This window comes from Hemiscyllium ocellatum, chromosome 23 (assembly GCF_020745735.1).
Source record: "Hemiscyllium ocellatum isolate sHemOce1 chromosome 23, sHemOce1.pat.X.cur, whole genome shotgun sequence".
Lineage (NCBI taxonomy): Eukaryota > Metazoa > Chordata > Chondrichthyes > Orectolobiformes > Hemiscylliidae > Hemiscyllium > Hemiscyllium ocellatum.
Genome location: NC_083423.1, coordinates 27191380 through 27206509, shown reverse-complemented (window position 1 = coordinate 27206509; position 15130 = coordinate 27191380). Strand labels below are relative to the sequence as shown.

The 15130-nt window shown below is 39.6% G+C and overlaps 1 protein-coding gene across 3 annotated transcripts in view; it reads right to left on the bottom strand.

Moving 5' to 3' along the window:
* LOC132826716 (tyrosine-protein phosphatase non-receptor type 12-like) overlaps positions 1-15130 on the bottom strand; it is a 134533-nt gene that overhangs the window by 59116 nt on the left and 60287 nt on the right. For all 3 annotated transcript variants that reach the window (XM_060842828.1, XM_060842830.1, XM_060842829.1), the window contains exons 2-6: positions 8749-8857; positions 7237-7313; positions 6435-6530; positions 2156-2194; positions 1279-1350 (exon numbers count right to left, since the gene is read on the bottom strand). In XM_060842828.1, coding sequence (XP_060698811.1) covers positions 1279-1350; positions 2156-2194; positions 6435-6530; positions 7237-7313; positions 8749-8857 — 393 coding nt within the window. The remainder of the gene's footprint in view (positions 1-1278; positions 1351-2155; positions 2195-6434; positions 6531-7236; positions 7314-8748; positions 8858-15130) is intronic.

The following is a 15130-nucleotide window of genomic DNA, read 5'->3' as shown; positions in this document are numbered from 1 at the left end:
TGGGTTTCCTCTGGGTGCTCCGGTTTTCTTCCACAGTCCAAAGATGTGCAGGTCAGGTGAATTGGCCATGCTAATTTGCCCATAGTGTTAGGTGCATTAGTCAGAAGGAAATGGGACTGGGTAGGTTACTCTTCGGAGGATCGGTGTGGACTTATTGGGCTGAAGGGCCTGTTTCCACACTGTAGGGAATCTAATCATCTAATCAAAAAAGCCCAGTAATCACTTCCCAGAGAGCTCGAAAGGTACACCTGATCAGGTCCCAAAGGATTTGTCCACTTTTATGCATTTTAAAATGTCCAGCACCACCATCTCTGTAAAGTGGACATTTTGCAAGATGTCACTATTTATTTCTCCACATTGTTTATCTTCCATGTCGTTCTCCACATTAAACACTGATGCAAAATACCCATTAACAGTCTCCCCCAACTCCTGTGGTTCCACCAATTGTCTGCTTTGCAGATCTTTGAGGGGCCTATTTTCTCCCTACTTACTCTTTTATCCTTAATATATTTGTAGAATCCCTTTGAATTCTCCTTAATCCTACTTGCCAAAGCTATCTCATGTCCCCTTTTTGCCATCCCGATTTCCCTCGAAGTATACTCCTATATCTTCTAGGAAATGACTTGATTTCTGCTATCTATACCTGACATATACTTACTTATTCTTCATCAAAATCTCAACTTCTTTCGTCATCCAGCATTTCCTACACCTACCCAGCTTTGCCCTTCACCCTAAAAGGAACATATGGACTCTGAACTCTTACTTCATTATCAAAGGCTTCCTTTTTTCAGCTGTCTCTTTACCTGTGAACATCCACCCCCAAACAAGTTTTGGAAGTTTTTGCCTAATACAGTCAAAATTGGCCTTCCTCCAATTTAGAACTTCAACTTATGGATCCAATCTATTCTTTTCCATCACTAGACTGAACTGCAATGTTTATTTAGATATCTGACTGACAATCATGTACAGACTCAAACATGAAGACAAAGCAATTTTTTTGGGCAGACACAGCATGGTCATCAAAATATAATACCCCATCAAAATATACTTCAATCATGTATAATATTATTTTAATTTGAAGAAATTGGGCTATCAATTATAATAATACATGCAGAGAAGTCAATACAACATCACTAATTATTTGAACCAGGAAAGTAGTTAAAAAGTAAACTGAAGCAATGCACATCATTTTCCCAAGATTTATCACCGACCATTTAGCCAATGACATATCATTCCCTCCTCCCCAAAACACAAATCACGAATAGCAAAAGTACTTACACAAGTAATCTGAAATTCTCCAAGGTGGAGAACTCCATCCCCATGTAATGGCCAGTAGCGCTCACACTTTTTCTAGAGAGAAATGGGCATATTAAAATTATTACTGTACATTTATTCATGTCATTATTTAGTTTTGCATCAAAAAAACAAGCTGCCCTCAAAACCTAACTTGCAGTGAAGTTTATTGCACGCATTGATTGTTACAAATTACAAACCACATTCTACAGTAACTTTTAAAAAGTCATTTAAAAATTAAACAATAAGACAAATCCATCTTTCAAGAGGTCAAAACTTTCACTGAGAATAAAGCTTGAATATAATGTGCTAAGCAAACGAAAATACACGTGGGTTAGCATTCAACTAAGCTACCTCCATTTGATTTTCCTACCTATTGTGACTACATTTGGTTGCCCAGTCCACCTAGTCATATCATTTGTAGCATGTGCAGGGATTTCTTGCTACTTACTTGATCATCTCTCTTCAAACAAAAGTACTTAAAATGAAGGTTAACAAGCTATGTAGCAAGCTCAGAGTTTCAACCAGTCATTTATAACTTCAAAACAAGAGAACAGCTGTCGTCCAAGAGTCCAGAAGAACGTGCAATATTGTACCCTGACAGCTCAAAAATGCTTATTCCTTTTTAGTCATCTTTCACAGACCTTAACTGGAAAATGCATATATATAAAACATGTCTTACAATTTTGCTTGATTGTAAGCATCTTGAGCTGTTTTAGATCTCAGAACATTTATATACCAACAAGATGTACAAACAAGTTTCAAACAAGGCCTGAGACTGCTGCACAGTTATCATTCACGTTATTTACAAAGAAAGACTTAAAAACATACAGAACATGACAACTAAAACAATGAAACTCACTCTCCCCATTTCAAACTCACGGCAAGCCATCACAATTATCTGGAAACAAAAAAGTAAAGGTTATTAGCTGAATAAATGAAGTAGATCTATAGTTGCAAATTTCCGACGATACTGTATTTCAAGTTCTTGTTGTGAAGCCTGCACAACAAATGCAAAGTTCAGTGGTAAAAGAAACTGCTTCAATGACCTCTAAACAAATGTCATTACTGTAAAATGGAAAAGGAATGGGATGAAAAAGTGTACAGTTGTTGGCAGCACATTGTGACAGGGATGCAGATTAGATTTGATTACTTACAGTGTGGAAACAAGCCCTTTGGCCCAACAAGTCCACACCGACCCTCCGAAAAGCAACCCACCCAGACCCATTCCCCTACATTTATGCTTTTCAACTAACACTACGGGCAATTTAGCATGGCCAATTCACCTAACCTGCACATTTTTGGACTGTGGGAGGAAACCAGTGCAAACCCACGCAGACACAGGGAGAATGTGCAAACTCCACACAGACAGTTGCCGGAGGCGGGAACTGAACCCAGGTCTCTGGCACTGTGGGGCAGCAGTTCTAACCATTGTGCCACCGTGCCACCCACTTATATTAGTTCCAGAATGAAAATCTTCAGTTGTCAAGATGGACTGGGAAATTGGAACTGTTCTCCTGGGAGGTGGTGAAATAGGGGTTTTCAGAGTTAAGGTATGGGTGGAGTGAAAGGGGAGAGGCTGTTCCCACTCACATGGAGGATTAGAATATGAATATGAGGGCATAACTATGGGATGATGTGTGGGGAGGAGACTTTTTCACAGTGGTTGGGGCATGACTGGGAGGTTTGGCTGGGGCACTGAAGAGGCACTGGATGACTGTTTGGATGCGGGTTGAGTTCACGTGCTGGGGCTGGAAGTGCAATTAGCACTGGATGGTGGTACTTGTTTGGGGAGCTAGTGCAGGTACCATGAGCCAGGTGGCTCCTTCCGCACCTTAACAATTCTGTGACTCCGATTCAGTAAAGGACTAACACAAGTTCAAATCATGCAAATTTCTGACGATACTGTATTTCAAGTTCTTGTTTTAAAATCAGATGTTTAACTTCAAATGACAGAACTCCATACCTACACAAGTAAAGCCGCAAGTCAGAAGCACAGGGGTTTGGTTTGTTTTCTTGGCCAGATGGCTGGTTTTCTATGACATGTAACTGCAATAGTATGAGTTCAATTTCTGCACTGGTGCAGATTGCCACAAAGGACGCTCCTTCTTAACCTCTCTCCTCACCTGGGGCGCTGTGACCTTCAGGTTAAATCATGACCAGTCAACTCTCTAAGGAGAGCAGCCCTGGACCTTTAAGTCAAAAGCTAAATGATAACAAAACTTTGACAGTTACTACTTAAGATGTACAGCATGGAAACATACCCTTCAGTCCATGCCATCCAAATATCCCAACCAAATCTAGTCCCACCTGCCAGCACTTGGTCTATATCCCTCCAAATTCTTCCTATTCATATATCCATTCAGATACCTTTTAAATGCTGCAATTGTACCAGCCTCCACCACTTTCTCTGACATTTAATTCCATACACGCACCACCCTCTGCGTGAAAAGTTGCCCCTTAGGTCTCTCTTATATCTTTCCACTCTCACCCTAAACCTATGACCTCTAGTTCTGGACTCCCCCACCCCAAGGAAAAGACCGTACCTATTTATCCTATCCATGCCGCTCATGATTGTATAAACCTCTATGAGGTCATCCCTCAGCCTTCAACGCTCCAGGGAAAACAGCCCCAGACTATTCAACTACTCACTGTAGCTCAAATCCTCCAACCCTGGCAACATCCTTGTAAGTCTTTTCTGAACTCTTTCAAGTTTCACAACATCCTTCTGATAAGAAGGAGTCCAGAATTGCACACAATATTCCAAAAGTAGCCTACCCAACGTCCTGTTCAGCTACAAAACGACCTCCCAACTCCTGTACTCAATGCTCTGACCAATAAAGGAAAGCATACTAAATGCCTCTTTCACGATCCTATCGATCCGCAACTCCACTTTCAAAGAGCCGTGAACCTGCACTGCAAGGTCTCTTTGTTCAGCAACACTCCCCAGGACCTTACCACTAGATGTATAATTCCAACTAACATTTGCTTTCCCAGGATGCAGCACCTTGCATTTATCTAAATTAAACTCCATCTGCCACTTCTCAGCCCATTGGTCCATCTGATCAAGATCCCATTGTAATCGGAGGTAATCTTCCTTACCCATTACACCTCCAGTTTTGGTGTCATCTGCAAACTTACCAACTATACTTCTATACTTATATCCAAATCATTTATATAAATGATGAAAAGTAGTGGACCCAGCACCAATCCTTGTGGCACTCCACTGGTCACAGGCCTCCAGTCTGAAAAACAACCCTCCAACACCACCTTCTGTCTTCTACCTTCGAGCCAGTTCTGTATCTAAATGGCCATTTCTCCCTGTATCCCACGAGATCTAACATTGCTAACCCATCTCCTATGGGGAAACTTGTCGAACGCCTTATTGAAGTCCATACAGATCACACCAACCTCTCTGTGTCTCATCAGTCCTCTTAGATACTTCTTTGAAAAACTCAATCAAGTTCATGAGACATGATTTCCCACACATAAAGCCATGTTGACTATACCTAATCAGTCCTTGCCTTTCCAAAAAAAGTGTACATCCTGTCCCTCAAGATTCCCTCCATCAACTTGCCCGTCACCAATGTTAGGCTCACTGGTCTGTAGTTCCCTGGTTTGTCCCTACCACCTTTCTTAGATAATGGCATCATATGAGCCAACCACCTCACCTGTGACTATCAATGATACAAATATCTCAGCAAGGAGCCTAGCTTCCCACAGAGTTCTAGGGTACACCTGATCAGGTCCTGGGGATTTATCCAGCTTTATGCATTTCAAGACATCCAGCACTTTTGCGTCTGTAATATGGACACTAAGACGTCACCACCCATTTCCCTACATTCTATTTCTTCCGTGTCCTTTTCCTCAGTAAACACTGATGCAAAATACTCATTCAGTATTTCCCCCATCTCCTGTGGCTCCACACAAGGCTGCATTGCTAATCTTTGAGGGGCCCTATTCGCTCCCTAGTTAACCTTTTGTCCTTTATTTGGAAAAACCATCTGAATTCTCCTTAACCCTATTTACCCTGATTTTCCTCCCACTGCCTTTATACTCTAAGGATTCACTCGATTTCTCCTGTCTACACCTGACATATGCTTCCTTCGTTTTCTTAACTAAACCCTCAATTTCTCTAGTCATCCAGCATTCCCTACACCTACCAGGAATATACTGTCTCTGGATTCTCGTTACCTCATTTCTGAAGGCTTTCCATTTTCCAGTCATCCCTTTACCTGTGAGCATCTGCACCCAATCAGCTTTTGAAAGTTCTTGCCTAATACCATCAAAATTGGCCTTCCTCCAATGTAGAACTTCAACTGTAAGATCTGGTCTAACCTCATTGCCTCTAACTGTTGCTCCAACTGATCCATTCGATGCGACAGGATTCACAACCAACAATATTTATTGCAGATATAATCCTCAGTAATCCTTAAACTCTCCTGAAACTCCCATGTCCGACAAGAAGAGCATATCACTCTACTAAAGGCCATTTTGCTCCTTCCAGTCTATAGACCCAGAAAATAGATTGGAAGGAGCAAAATGACCTTTAGTAGAGTGATATGCTCTTGTTAGATGTGGGAATTTCGGGAGAGTTTAAGGGTTACTGAGTATTGGTAGTTAATTCTCAAAGAGTAAAATGCACTGTTCTGCCACCAGTGATCCAAGAATGGATATACATTAATTGCATTCAACAGAACATTCTTGATTCAAATATAAAATGACTTTGCAAATTAACAGTGCGTTTATCAAAAGTTCCATTACAAATTGGTTACTATCCTGTAATTTCTCACAAATGCAAAACATTGTCACTCTGCAATGCAAGTTAAATTGGCTTATAACAGTTTTGTTGTGAGTCACATTTTATTTTTATTTATTCATAAGCTGTGGGTCCCGCTGTTTTTAATCCATCCCCAATGTCTCTTAAGTGGTAGATAAGCTGCCTTCTTGAACCATGCCGCTTGAGAGTTTAATTAATTGCACTGAATAAAAACAAAAAATAGGAAACAGTCTACCTTGAATTTTACATTTTCAGGATAATTTTGTTTCTAGTAGGAGTGATGAATCTTTCAAGTTATTTTAGATGCTATCAAATACGACAAGTTAAAGTTCTGTCAATCAAAACAAAAGAAATCACTTACTACAACTTTGTATTCCCAGATCATCCTCCAAAAGTCAAGTACAGAATTTGCAAGTGGGCCCTGGGTAGCTATGTATGATCTTGGCCCATAAACTCCCTAGAAAATGATAGGAATGTACATTTCATTAAATTTCTTTTACAAAGTAATACAAAATACTTAACTTTCTAAACTATTAAGATAAATGTTCCAAGAATACACATGCATAATATGCAAACCAATGAATAAGGCCAATATTATTACATAAAGTTACTAAGTTTACATAAACTCAATCTGAAAATTAAAAGAATAAATTCAATTTGCTATATCTCATTACTTAAAAAAGTACATTTTTGAATATTCAAGAGATTTTTATAGTGTGACAAAAGTCAGTTTTCACAATTAACCCTATGTACCAAACAATTTGCTTTTTCCCATCTCATGTCTACTATTCTCTCACAGAGTCAGGACAGAAAATTAATTTATTTGATGTTGACCAATATAGCTCGACTGTGGATCAGCAATAATTGAGGTCTAATGTGCCGTCAGTGACTTTGGAGAATACCAGTCAATTGTAACAAAATCCAAACATAATCACCAGTTAATTTCATCATTACCTTTTATCCTTACGTTTTACCATTGTGGAATAGTTGAGGAAATTATTGTTGACTGTTAGCCAAAAGCACAGAAAACAAAAAAAACTTTAAACATAAACCACGTAGTGATGACAGAACATCTTCGTTTAAGTATTAAAATTGTAAAATTCTGCCATACAATGCTGTACAATTTTCTCCTCTTAACAAAATGCTGAAAATATAAACATTACCTTAATAAAATTAGCATTGATATAATCTGAATCTTGATCTGAAATTTTCAATGCAAGTTTCACCCTGCTATGGTCAACTACAGGGTGGAAAAGGAAGAGAGAATTAAAAAAAAACTTTACAAATATTAAAGTAAATTAACACAATATATATGTGCAAATACCATCAAACACTATCTCAAAAAGTCACTCATCCTACTGACGTCCAAGATGTCCCATTCATGAGAAAATAATTTGCAAACAATTGGTGACATCAGGAGCTGATAAAGTTTCAGTCGTAAGTTCTGTACAAAGCATTTAAGTGATCACATGAAGAACAAAGAAATATAAAAAACTGTCACGACAGCCAAATGCAATACAATATTTTAATCAGTGAACAGAAACAGATAAAAGTTACGAGACAATTGTAATTGTAACTATAAAAAGATTCTATTACACTTTAGTCAATACCATAAAATAGTCAACTAATAAAATACCTGTATTTGCTGATCACCATTAGCTCCCAGTTGAACATAATATTCCTTTTTAAAATGTTATTTTCATTACCAAAGCCTTGCCCTAACTCTGCAATCTCTTACAATCAATCTCTGAATTATAGCCATTTTGTAGCACAGAACTTAAGTCTTGCCAAAAAAGTCATTTGGTTAAAGCGTTTTGTGGTGACTCAGCAGAACAATTGGTAAGAAATCCCAAAGTCAAGCAAAAACAACATTTATAGTGACTAAGAGGAGACTGTTGACTAGTAGGTAAGAAAACTGTTTTGTGCATACTAGAAGCTTCATGTAGTAATATATACGGCCTGTATTTGCAGACAAAGAACATGCGCATACACTGCACATGTTTCAGCTTAACACAACTGGGGACAGCTATTCACTGGTTCATTTCTTAGAGGCAGTACCTTGACCAGAGAATGTCTGCCTAGTCTACAGTTTAAACGAAGCTTGGCAGTTGACTGTCAGTCATTAACTAGTGCATTCACCACAGTAATGCCTTGGCCACAGTCCATCAACAAATGTTCAAATCTCGTCGGTGGAAAACTTATTGCCCATTGACTAAATATTCCTTGAGAATTTTCATGATGACTTAAAGATGAATATCTTTAACAAAATGTACCTTTATTCAGCAGTACCTGAAACATATCTGCACTTCTCTAATTCTGGCATCTTGGGCATTAACAATTATAATTGTCTCAGCATGGGTAGTCCTGCTCTCCAATATCTAGGCTCTAACTCTCTGCAATTCCTCATTTAAACCTTTCCACCTTTGTTCACTGAATATACTCCCAAAAATCTCTTTTGGACCATGCTTTTGATTACCTGCCCTAATAGTGCCTGGCTGAATGTCAGTTTGGCTTCTAATGCTCATGTGAAGGGCCTTGAACATTTAGCAAAAGCACCAGATGAATTCAAGTTGTTGTTGTTACAAAAATCAATTATCCTCAAACCTGCACAAACGTTCTAATCATACAAAGTATTTAGTTACTATTAAATTTCAAAAACAAACGGTAAAATTTACATGGCAAGATGTCTTTATATCTGTTCTTTTTAACATTTTCTTCCTTTTCTCCAATGTTTGTTGGGTAGATCTTCTCAGTTCTATATTTAGTTGACAGTCTTCTGAGTCGCTGTTTAAATACAGAAAATAACAATTAAATATTCAATATTTATACAATTTAACAAATTCAGTCAGAAAATACAAAGCATAACTCAAAAATAAAACAAATTACATGAAGGTATCCAGAACATATGATACTTTAACTGGTTGGCACAATAAAAAAGTTACTTTTATTTGTTTACTTGGAAAATTCTTCATAAGTATTGCAATACTAATATTAACTTTATGTTTCATTCATACAATGTGGGCATCACTGGCCAGGAGTGGTGTTACTCCCCAGCCCAAAGGGTCTGCAGAAGGAGTAGAACTGCCTCATTAAATTGTTGTAGTCCTTGGAGGTACAGGGATAAACTCACTGCTTTTGCGAATGGAATTCCAGAAGTTTGACCCAATGCCAATGAAGTGAGCTGATTGTTCCTGAACAGTGGTGTCAAGCTTCTTAAGTTTTAGAGCTGCATCCATCCAGCGAAATGGAGAGTATTCCATAAACTACTAACTTGTGCCTTCCAGATGGTGGATAAGCACTCAGCACAAAGCTGGTGGACTCGAGAGAATTCCTAGCCTCTGACCTGCTCTTCTGGCCACAGTATTTACATGGCTGGTTCAATTCACTTTCTAGTCATTAGTAACCCCAGGAAGTTCAGAGTGGTGGATTCAGTGATGGTCATGTAATTGAACAACAAGGGTCACAGCTAGATTCTCTTGGAAGATGGTCATTCCCAGGCACTTAATACTATATTTGATCAATAACCCCTGTCTTGGTGTCAAGGGTCATCATTCTCACCTCTGGAGTTGAGCACTTTTGTCCACACTTGGACCAATGTTTTAATGAGGCCAGGACCAGACTGGCCCTGTGAAACACAGTAAACAGGTTATTCTTGTTCAAGTGCTGTACTACAGTAATCGCCCTACATGCTTTTGCTGATGGTCAAGGGTAGACTGATGGGCAGTAATTAGTGGGTTGGATTTGCCCTCCCTTTTGTGCAATTTTCCACATTGTTCAGTTGATATCAATCTTGTAGCTAGACTATTACATGTCTTTAGCACTAGTACGAAAATGCTATCAGGGCCACAGCCTTTGTAGTATCCAGTGCCTGCAGCCATTTCTTGATATCACTTGAAGTGAATTGAATTGGTTGAAAGATTGAGAAATGTTTCCAGTTTTCAACAAACCAACCAAAACTTCTTGATACAAAAGGTTAGGAAACTAAAACACTCATGTTCCTGTGACACAGTCCCTGCCTCTAAGGTAAAAGTCTCAGATTGAAATCCCACCTAGGTGTGAATAACATCACTGAATAAGTAGATTAGAAAATATCTACAACTTCTGCTCTAATATCCAGAATCAATATGAGAGAGACAGAAGTGTGCTTAAACACAGCACAGATGTACTCTAAGATGATGATCCTGTTCAGAAAGATCCCATGGATTTTTCCAGTGATCCTCCTAGCTGAGTGTGATACTTTGGAGCACCAAATCTCAAAAGCTTTGCTTCCTTTACAAAGGAATTACAGCTCTTTACTGATGATCTGCCTATAAAGCTCTCTCAAAATGCTGGTCCATCACGAATTGCCTCAATAAGTGTTCAATCCACATAACGCAATCCTTTTCTCCTAGCTTGGATTCTAGCATCTTCTCATTACATACAACTCCAGCTGTTTCACAAACAGCTAGTTTCACATTGCTGACACCATCCCAATTTTGTTCCAAATCCCAATTCTATTCTGCTGCAACGTACCAGCTGTATACTTCCTTCACTCCACTCTCAGTTGACAAGGCTGCTTCAGAGGTTGAATTGCTTCAGACAGTTTCCAGAGCTTCTGAGCCTTAATGCCAACTCTTAAATACATGTAGTGATTCCCAGGACCTTTTTCCTGCACAACAGCTTAGTGCAGTATCTGTTTCTGCAGTTTCTGACATGGAATCTCTTCCCCTACTGCAGAACATTCCCGGCTTCATGGGATTACTTTTATTCCAGCATTCCCATGGTCAGTTTTAGACACCATCAACCCACAGGAATATCCCTGCCTGTGCCAGACTAAAAGTAAAAATAGAATGCAGGGTTGATTCAGAGCCTGTCCAAGTCTGTACCTGTGTGGAATGCAGAGAGGAGAGCACACTAGGAAATACATGTCTTCAACGTCTACCCACAAAAAATTAAATTCAGGTTCACAATGACAATGAAATAGCATTAAAAAAAAACATAATCTCCGGTTTTAACTTGAGTTCTAAATTTGTTGGGCTTCAATTCCCAAAACGTTAGGTTTAGTTTTTAGCCTTGTGTAAAAGGCTTTCACACAAGATCAACTTTTGTGCAAGTAAATAGGTTAGCAGAATCACAGGAACTAGACCTTAATTTTCCATAACTACTGAGCTAGAAGTTGAGCGGTACTAGAGCAAAAAATATGGAAATCATACACATACACTTCAATCCTCACCTGAATCACAGCTTGAGAATGGATTTTCAGGAGCCTGTAATCTCAAAAGCTATCCATGCAAGCACAAACAGCATTATAATGCTCAAATCATCAAGTGCAAAAGATGCAACCACAGCACCAGTTTCATGCATACAATAAAAATGAGATATTTGACCAAAGTGACAACAAATGCAATCTTCTGAAACCACATAGCATTAGTTATCATTGCATGAGAGACCCAGGACACCAAATGAACCAAGTTCAAATCCATTTTAGGCTGACTCATACTAATGTTCAGAAATATTCACGCCTATGGCTTGATGCTGTAAAAGCCACGCATGAGCAATGTCAGGAACATCAAGATACGGTTGAAGAAATTCCACGTGCAAAAATCTGAACAGTCAAAAAAAGGTTTGAGGGAAAAGCATATTGATGCCTACTGAAGTAATAAAAAACATTTGATCAAGATTTATTCATCCTATTTTAAAAAAAGATTAAAATACAAAGTGCAAGTAAACTGCTCACAAGTATTTATACAAAGTTTCTAATTTCTTTAAAATAGCATAAAATAGTCAAAGATATACATGTTTCTAAAAGTTGTATGAGACATAGCACTGAAGATTTATGCTCCAGGACTTGGCCCATACCCAAGATACTCCAGGACATTTCCAAAAGTGGCATCACCTCACTATATGGAAAAGTGCCAAGTATGCTCTGTCCACAAAAAGGAAACCCAAACGCATCAATTATGTCCCAGTGAATGCTCAAAGTGCTGAAAGGTGCCATGGATCATGTTCTCAAGCAGTCTTTACTCCACAACAACCTGCTCATTAGCATTCAGTTTGGGCCCCACTCTGCCCATGGCAATGAATTCCATGGGTTCACCACCCTCTGGCTGAAGAAGTTTATCCTTATCTCCGTTCTAAAAGGTCTTCCCTTTACTCTCAGGCTGTGCCCTTGGGTCCTAGTCTCTCCTACCAATGGAAACATCTTCCAAACAGACACTCTGTCCAAGCCATTCAGTTTTCTGTGTGCTTAAATTAGATTCAACCTCCCCACCCCCATCCTTCTAAACTCCATTGAACATAAATCCAGAGTCCTCAAGCATTCCTCATATGCTAAGCTTTTCATTCCTGGGACATGCTTGTGAACCTCCTCTGAATACGGTCCAGGGCCAGCGCATCCTTCCTGAGATATGGGGCCCAAAAAAGTGTGCACAATACTCCAAATGTAGTCAGACCCTACAGAGGTTCACAAGTACATCGCTGCTTTTCTATTCAAGTCTCAAAAGAAATGCCATCATTTCAGTTGCCTTCTTAACTACTGACTCAACCTGCAAGTTTACTTTAAGAGAATCCTGGATGAGAACTTCCAAGGCTCTATGCATCTCAGACTTCTGAAGTTTGTCCCATTTGTCCCATTCCATGCCTCTAATCTTCCTACAAAAGTGCATGACCTCACACTTTCCCACTTGTATTCCATTTGCCATTTACCCACTCTCCTAACCTGTCTAAATCCTTCTGCAGCCTCCCCACTTCCTCAATGCTGCCTGTCCCTCTACCTATCTTTCTACTGTCTGCAAACTTAGCCAGAATGCACTCAGTTCTTTCATCTAGATCATTAATGTATAAAGTGAAAAGTTGTGGTCCGAACACTGAGCCTTGTGGAAAACCACTCAGGCTGCCAACCTGAGAAGGACCCTTATTCCCACTCTCTGCCAGACAGCCAAGCTTCAATTCATGCTAGCAACCTGCCTCTGACACCATGGGTCCTTACCTTACTCGACAGCCTCCAGTGTGGCACCTTGTCAAAGGCCTTCTTCGAGTCTAAGTGAGACTGTGTATCAGGTATGATCAGGTAGTGAAAGAGTTTAAGTTTTGAGTTTGTGAAACAAGAGGTTCAGTTGAGCATGACTCAGATCAGATAAAAGCTTGCAGTTGACAATAGGGTGCTGGAGGCAAGGGTAATGGGTTAACAAGGTGGAAAAGCATTCATTATGTAGAGCCATTTAACAATATTTTTGGATGTGTTTTGTTGGCAACAAACCCAAACAAGCAGACAAAACACATCCAGAAACTCTAGCCACTCTTCCCTACATCTAAGACATCTCGGAAATGACTGCCAGACTGCTCAGTCCTCTTGGCATCATGGTAGCCCACAAACCCACCAACACACTAAAACAGCAGCTAATGAGCTTGAAAGACCCTATACAGACAATAAGCAAAACTAATGTCATTTACAATATATCATAGAAGAACTGTAATAAATACTACATTGGACAAACAGGCAGAAAACTAGCCACAAGAATACATCAGCACCAACTAGCCATAAAACAACATGACCCTCTCTCACTAGTATCCTTACATACAGATAAGGAAGGACACCACTTCAACTGGGACAATCCATCCATCCTAGGACGAGCCAAACAGAGACATGGCATTCCAATCGGACACAAACACATCAAGTTAGACTTCCATCTACAACCCCCTGAGAAAAAAGAACAGGAAATGACATCACCATCCCAAAGAAACCCAAACATATAAACAGAAAGCACGAATCATGAACAGGTCCACTGAAGATGTTACCTAGTAGGTGACAAAACGTTTGGAAATGAATCTTCCAGCTCAGCGAGCAAACCTACATCCAGAACTATACCGTGTCTCTGAGCATTTTGCTTTGACTTTGGGGGGGGGGGGACACACACACAGTTAGGTAGCATCCATGGGCTCTCCTTGATCTAACATACTTGTTACATCCTCAAAGAATTCCAGAAGATTTGTCAGACATGACCTCCCCTTGATGAAACCACGCTGACTTTGCCCTATTTTACCATACATTTCCAAGTATTCAGGCTATACAGGCTAATCAGTTTGTAATTTTCCAACTTTTGCCTTACTCCCTTTATAAAAGGAGGAACCCAAACAAAACAGGATTCAATGGGAATTAGGGAGAAATTCTTCATTGGCTTAAGTCACAGCAACTACAAAGGAAAATGGCATAGGCTGTTGGAAAAAGTGAAGACTGCAGATGCTGGAGTCCCAAAGTTGAAAAATGTCATACTGGAAAAACACAGTAGGCCAGACAATATCGGAGGAGAAGGAGAATTGATGTTTCGGACATAAGCCCTTCTTCAGGAATTTTGGAAGTCAATCTCAGCTTTTGATTTGATTTAATTTATTATAAGCATGTGTACCCAAGTGCAGTGAAAAGCTTTGTTTGTGAGCAATACAGGCAGATCATACCAAGCAACGGCATACAGATCATAGGTTACACTGCATGAGATGCATGAAGCAAGATCAATAAGATCAAAATTATTTGAAATTAGATAGTCCATTCAGTCTAATGATAGCAGGGAAGAAGCTGCTCTTGAACCTGCTGGTGCATGTGTTCAAGCTTTTGCATCTTCAGTCTGATGGAAGATGTTGTAAGAGAGCATAACCAGAATGGGAGAGGTCTTTGATGATGTTGGCAGCCTTTCAATGCCAACAAGAAATGTAAACCGAGTCCATTGATGAGAAGTTAGCTTCTGAGATAGTCTGAGTTCTGTGCACAATCCTTCTGTAGTTTCTTCTGGCCCTGGGCACAGCAGTTGCCTTACTAGGCCATTATGCACCCGGACACTGAAGTAGTTCTCAAAGTAGTGCCTGAGGTGAAACCATCCACAACTGCTTCAATGAGCTTCCCTCTATCAATATCAAAGCCAAAGATTTGCAAAGTTGGCACCACATGCAACGTCTCAGATACTGAAGTAGTCCACATTCAAACACAACAAGACATGGCCAATATTCAGACCCAGTTAATAAATTATTTAAGTGCCAGTCAATGGCATCTCTAATTACCACCCTTCAAACATTCAATGGAATTAT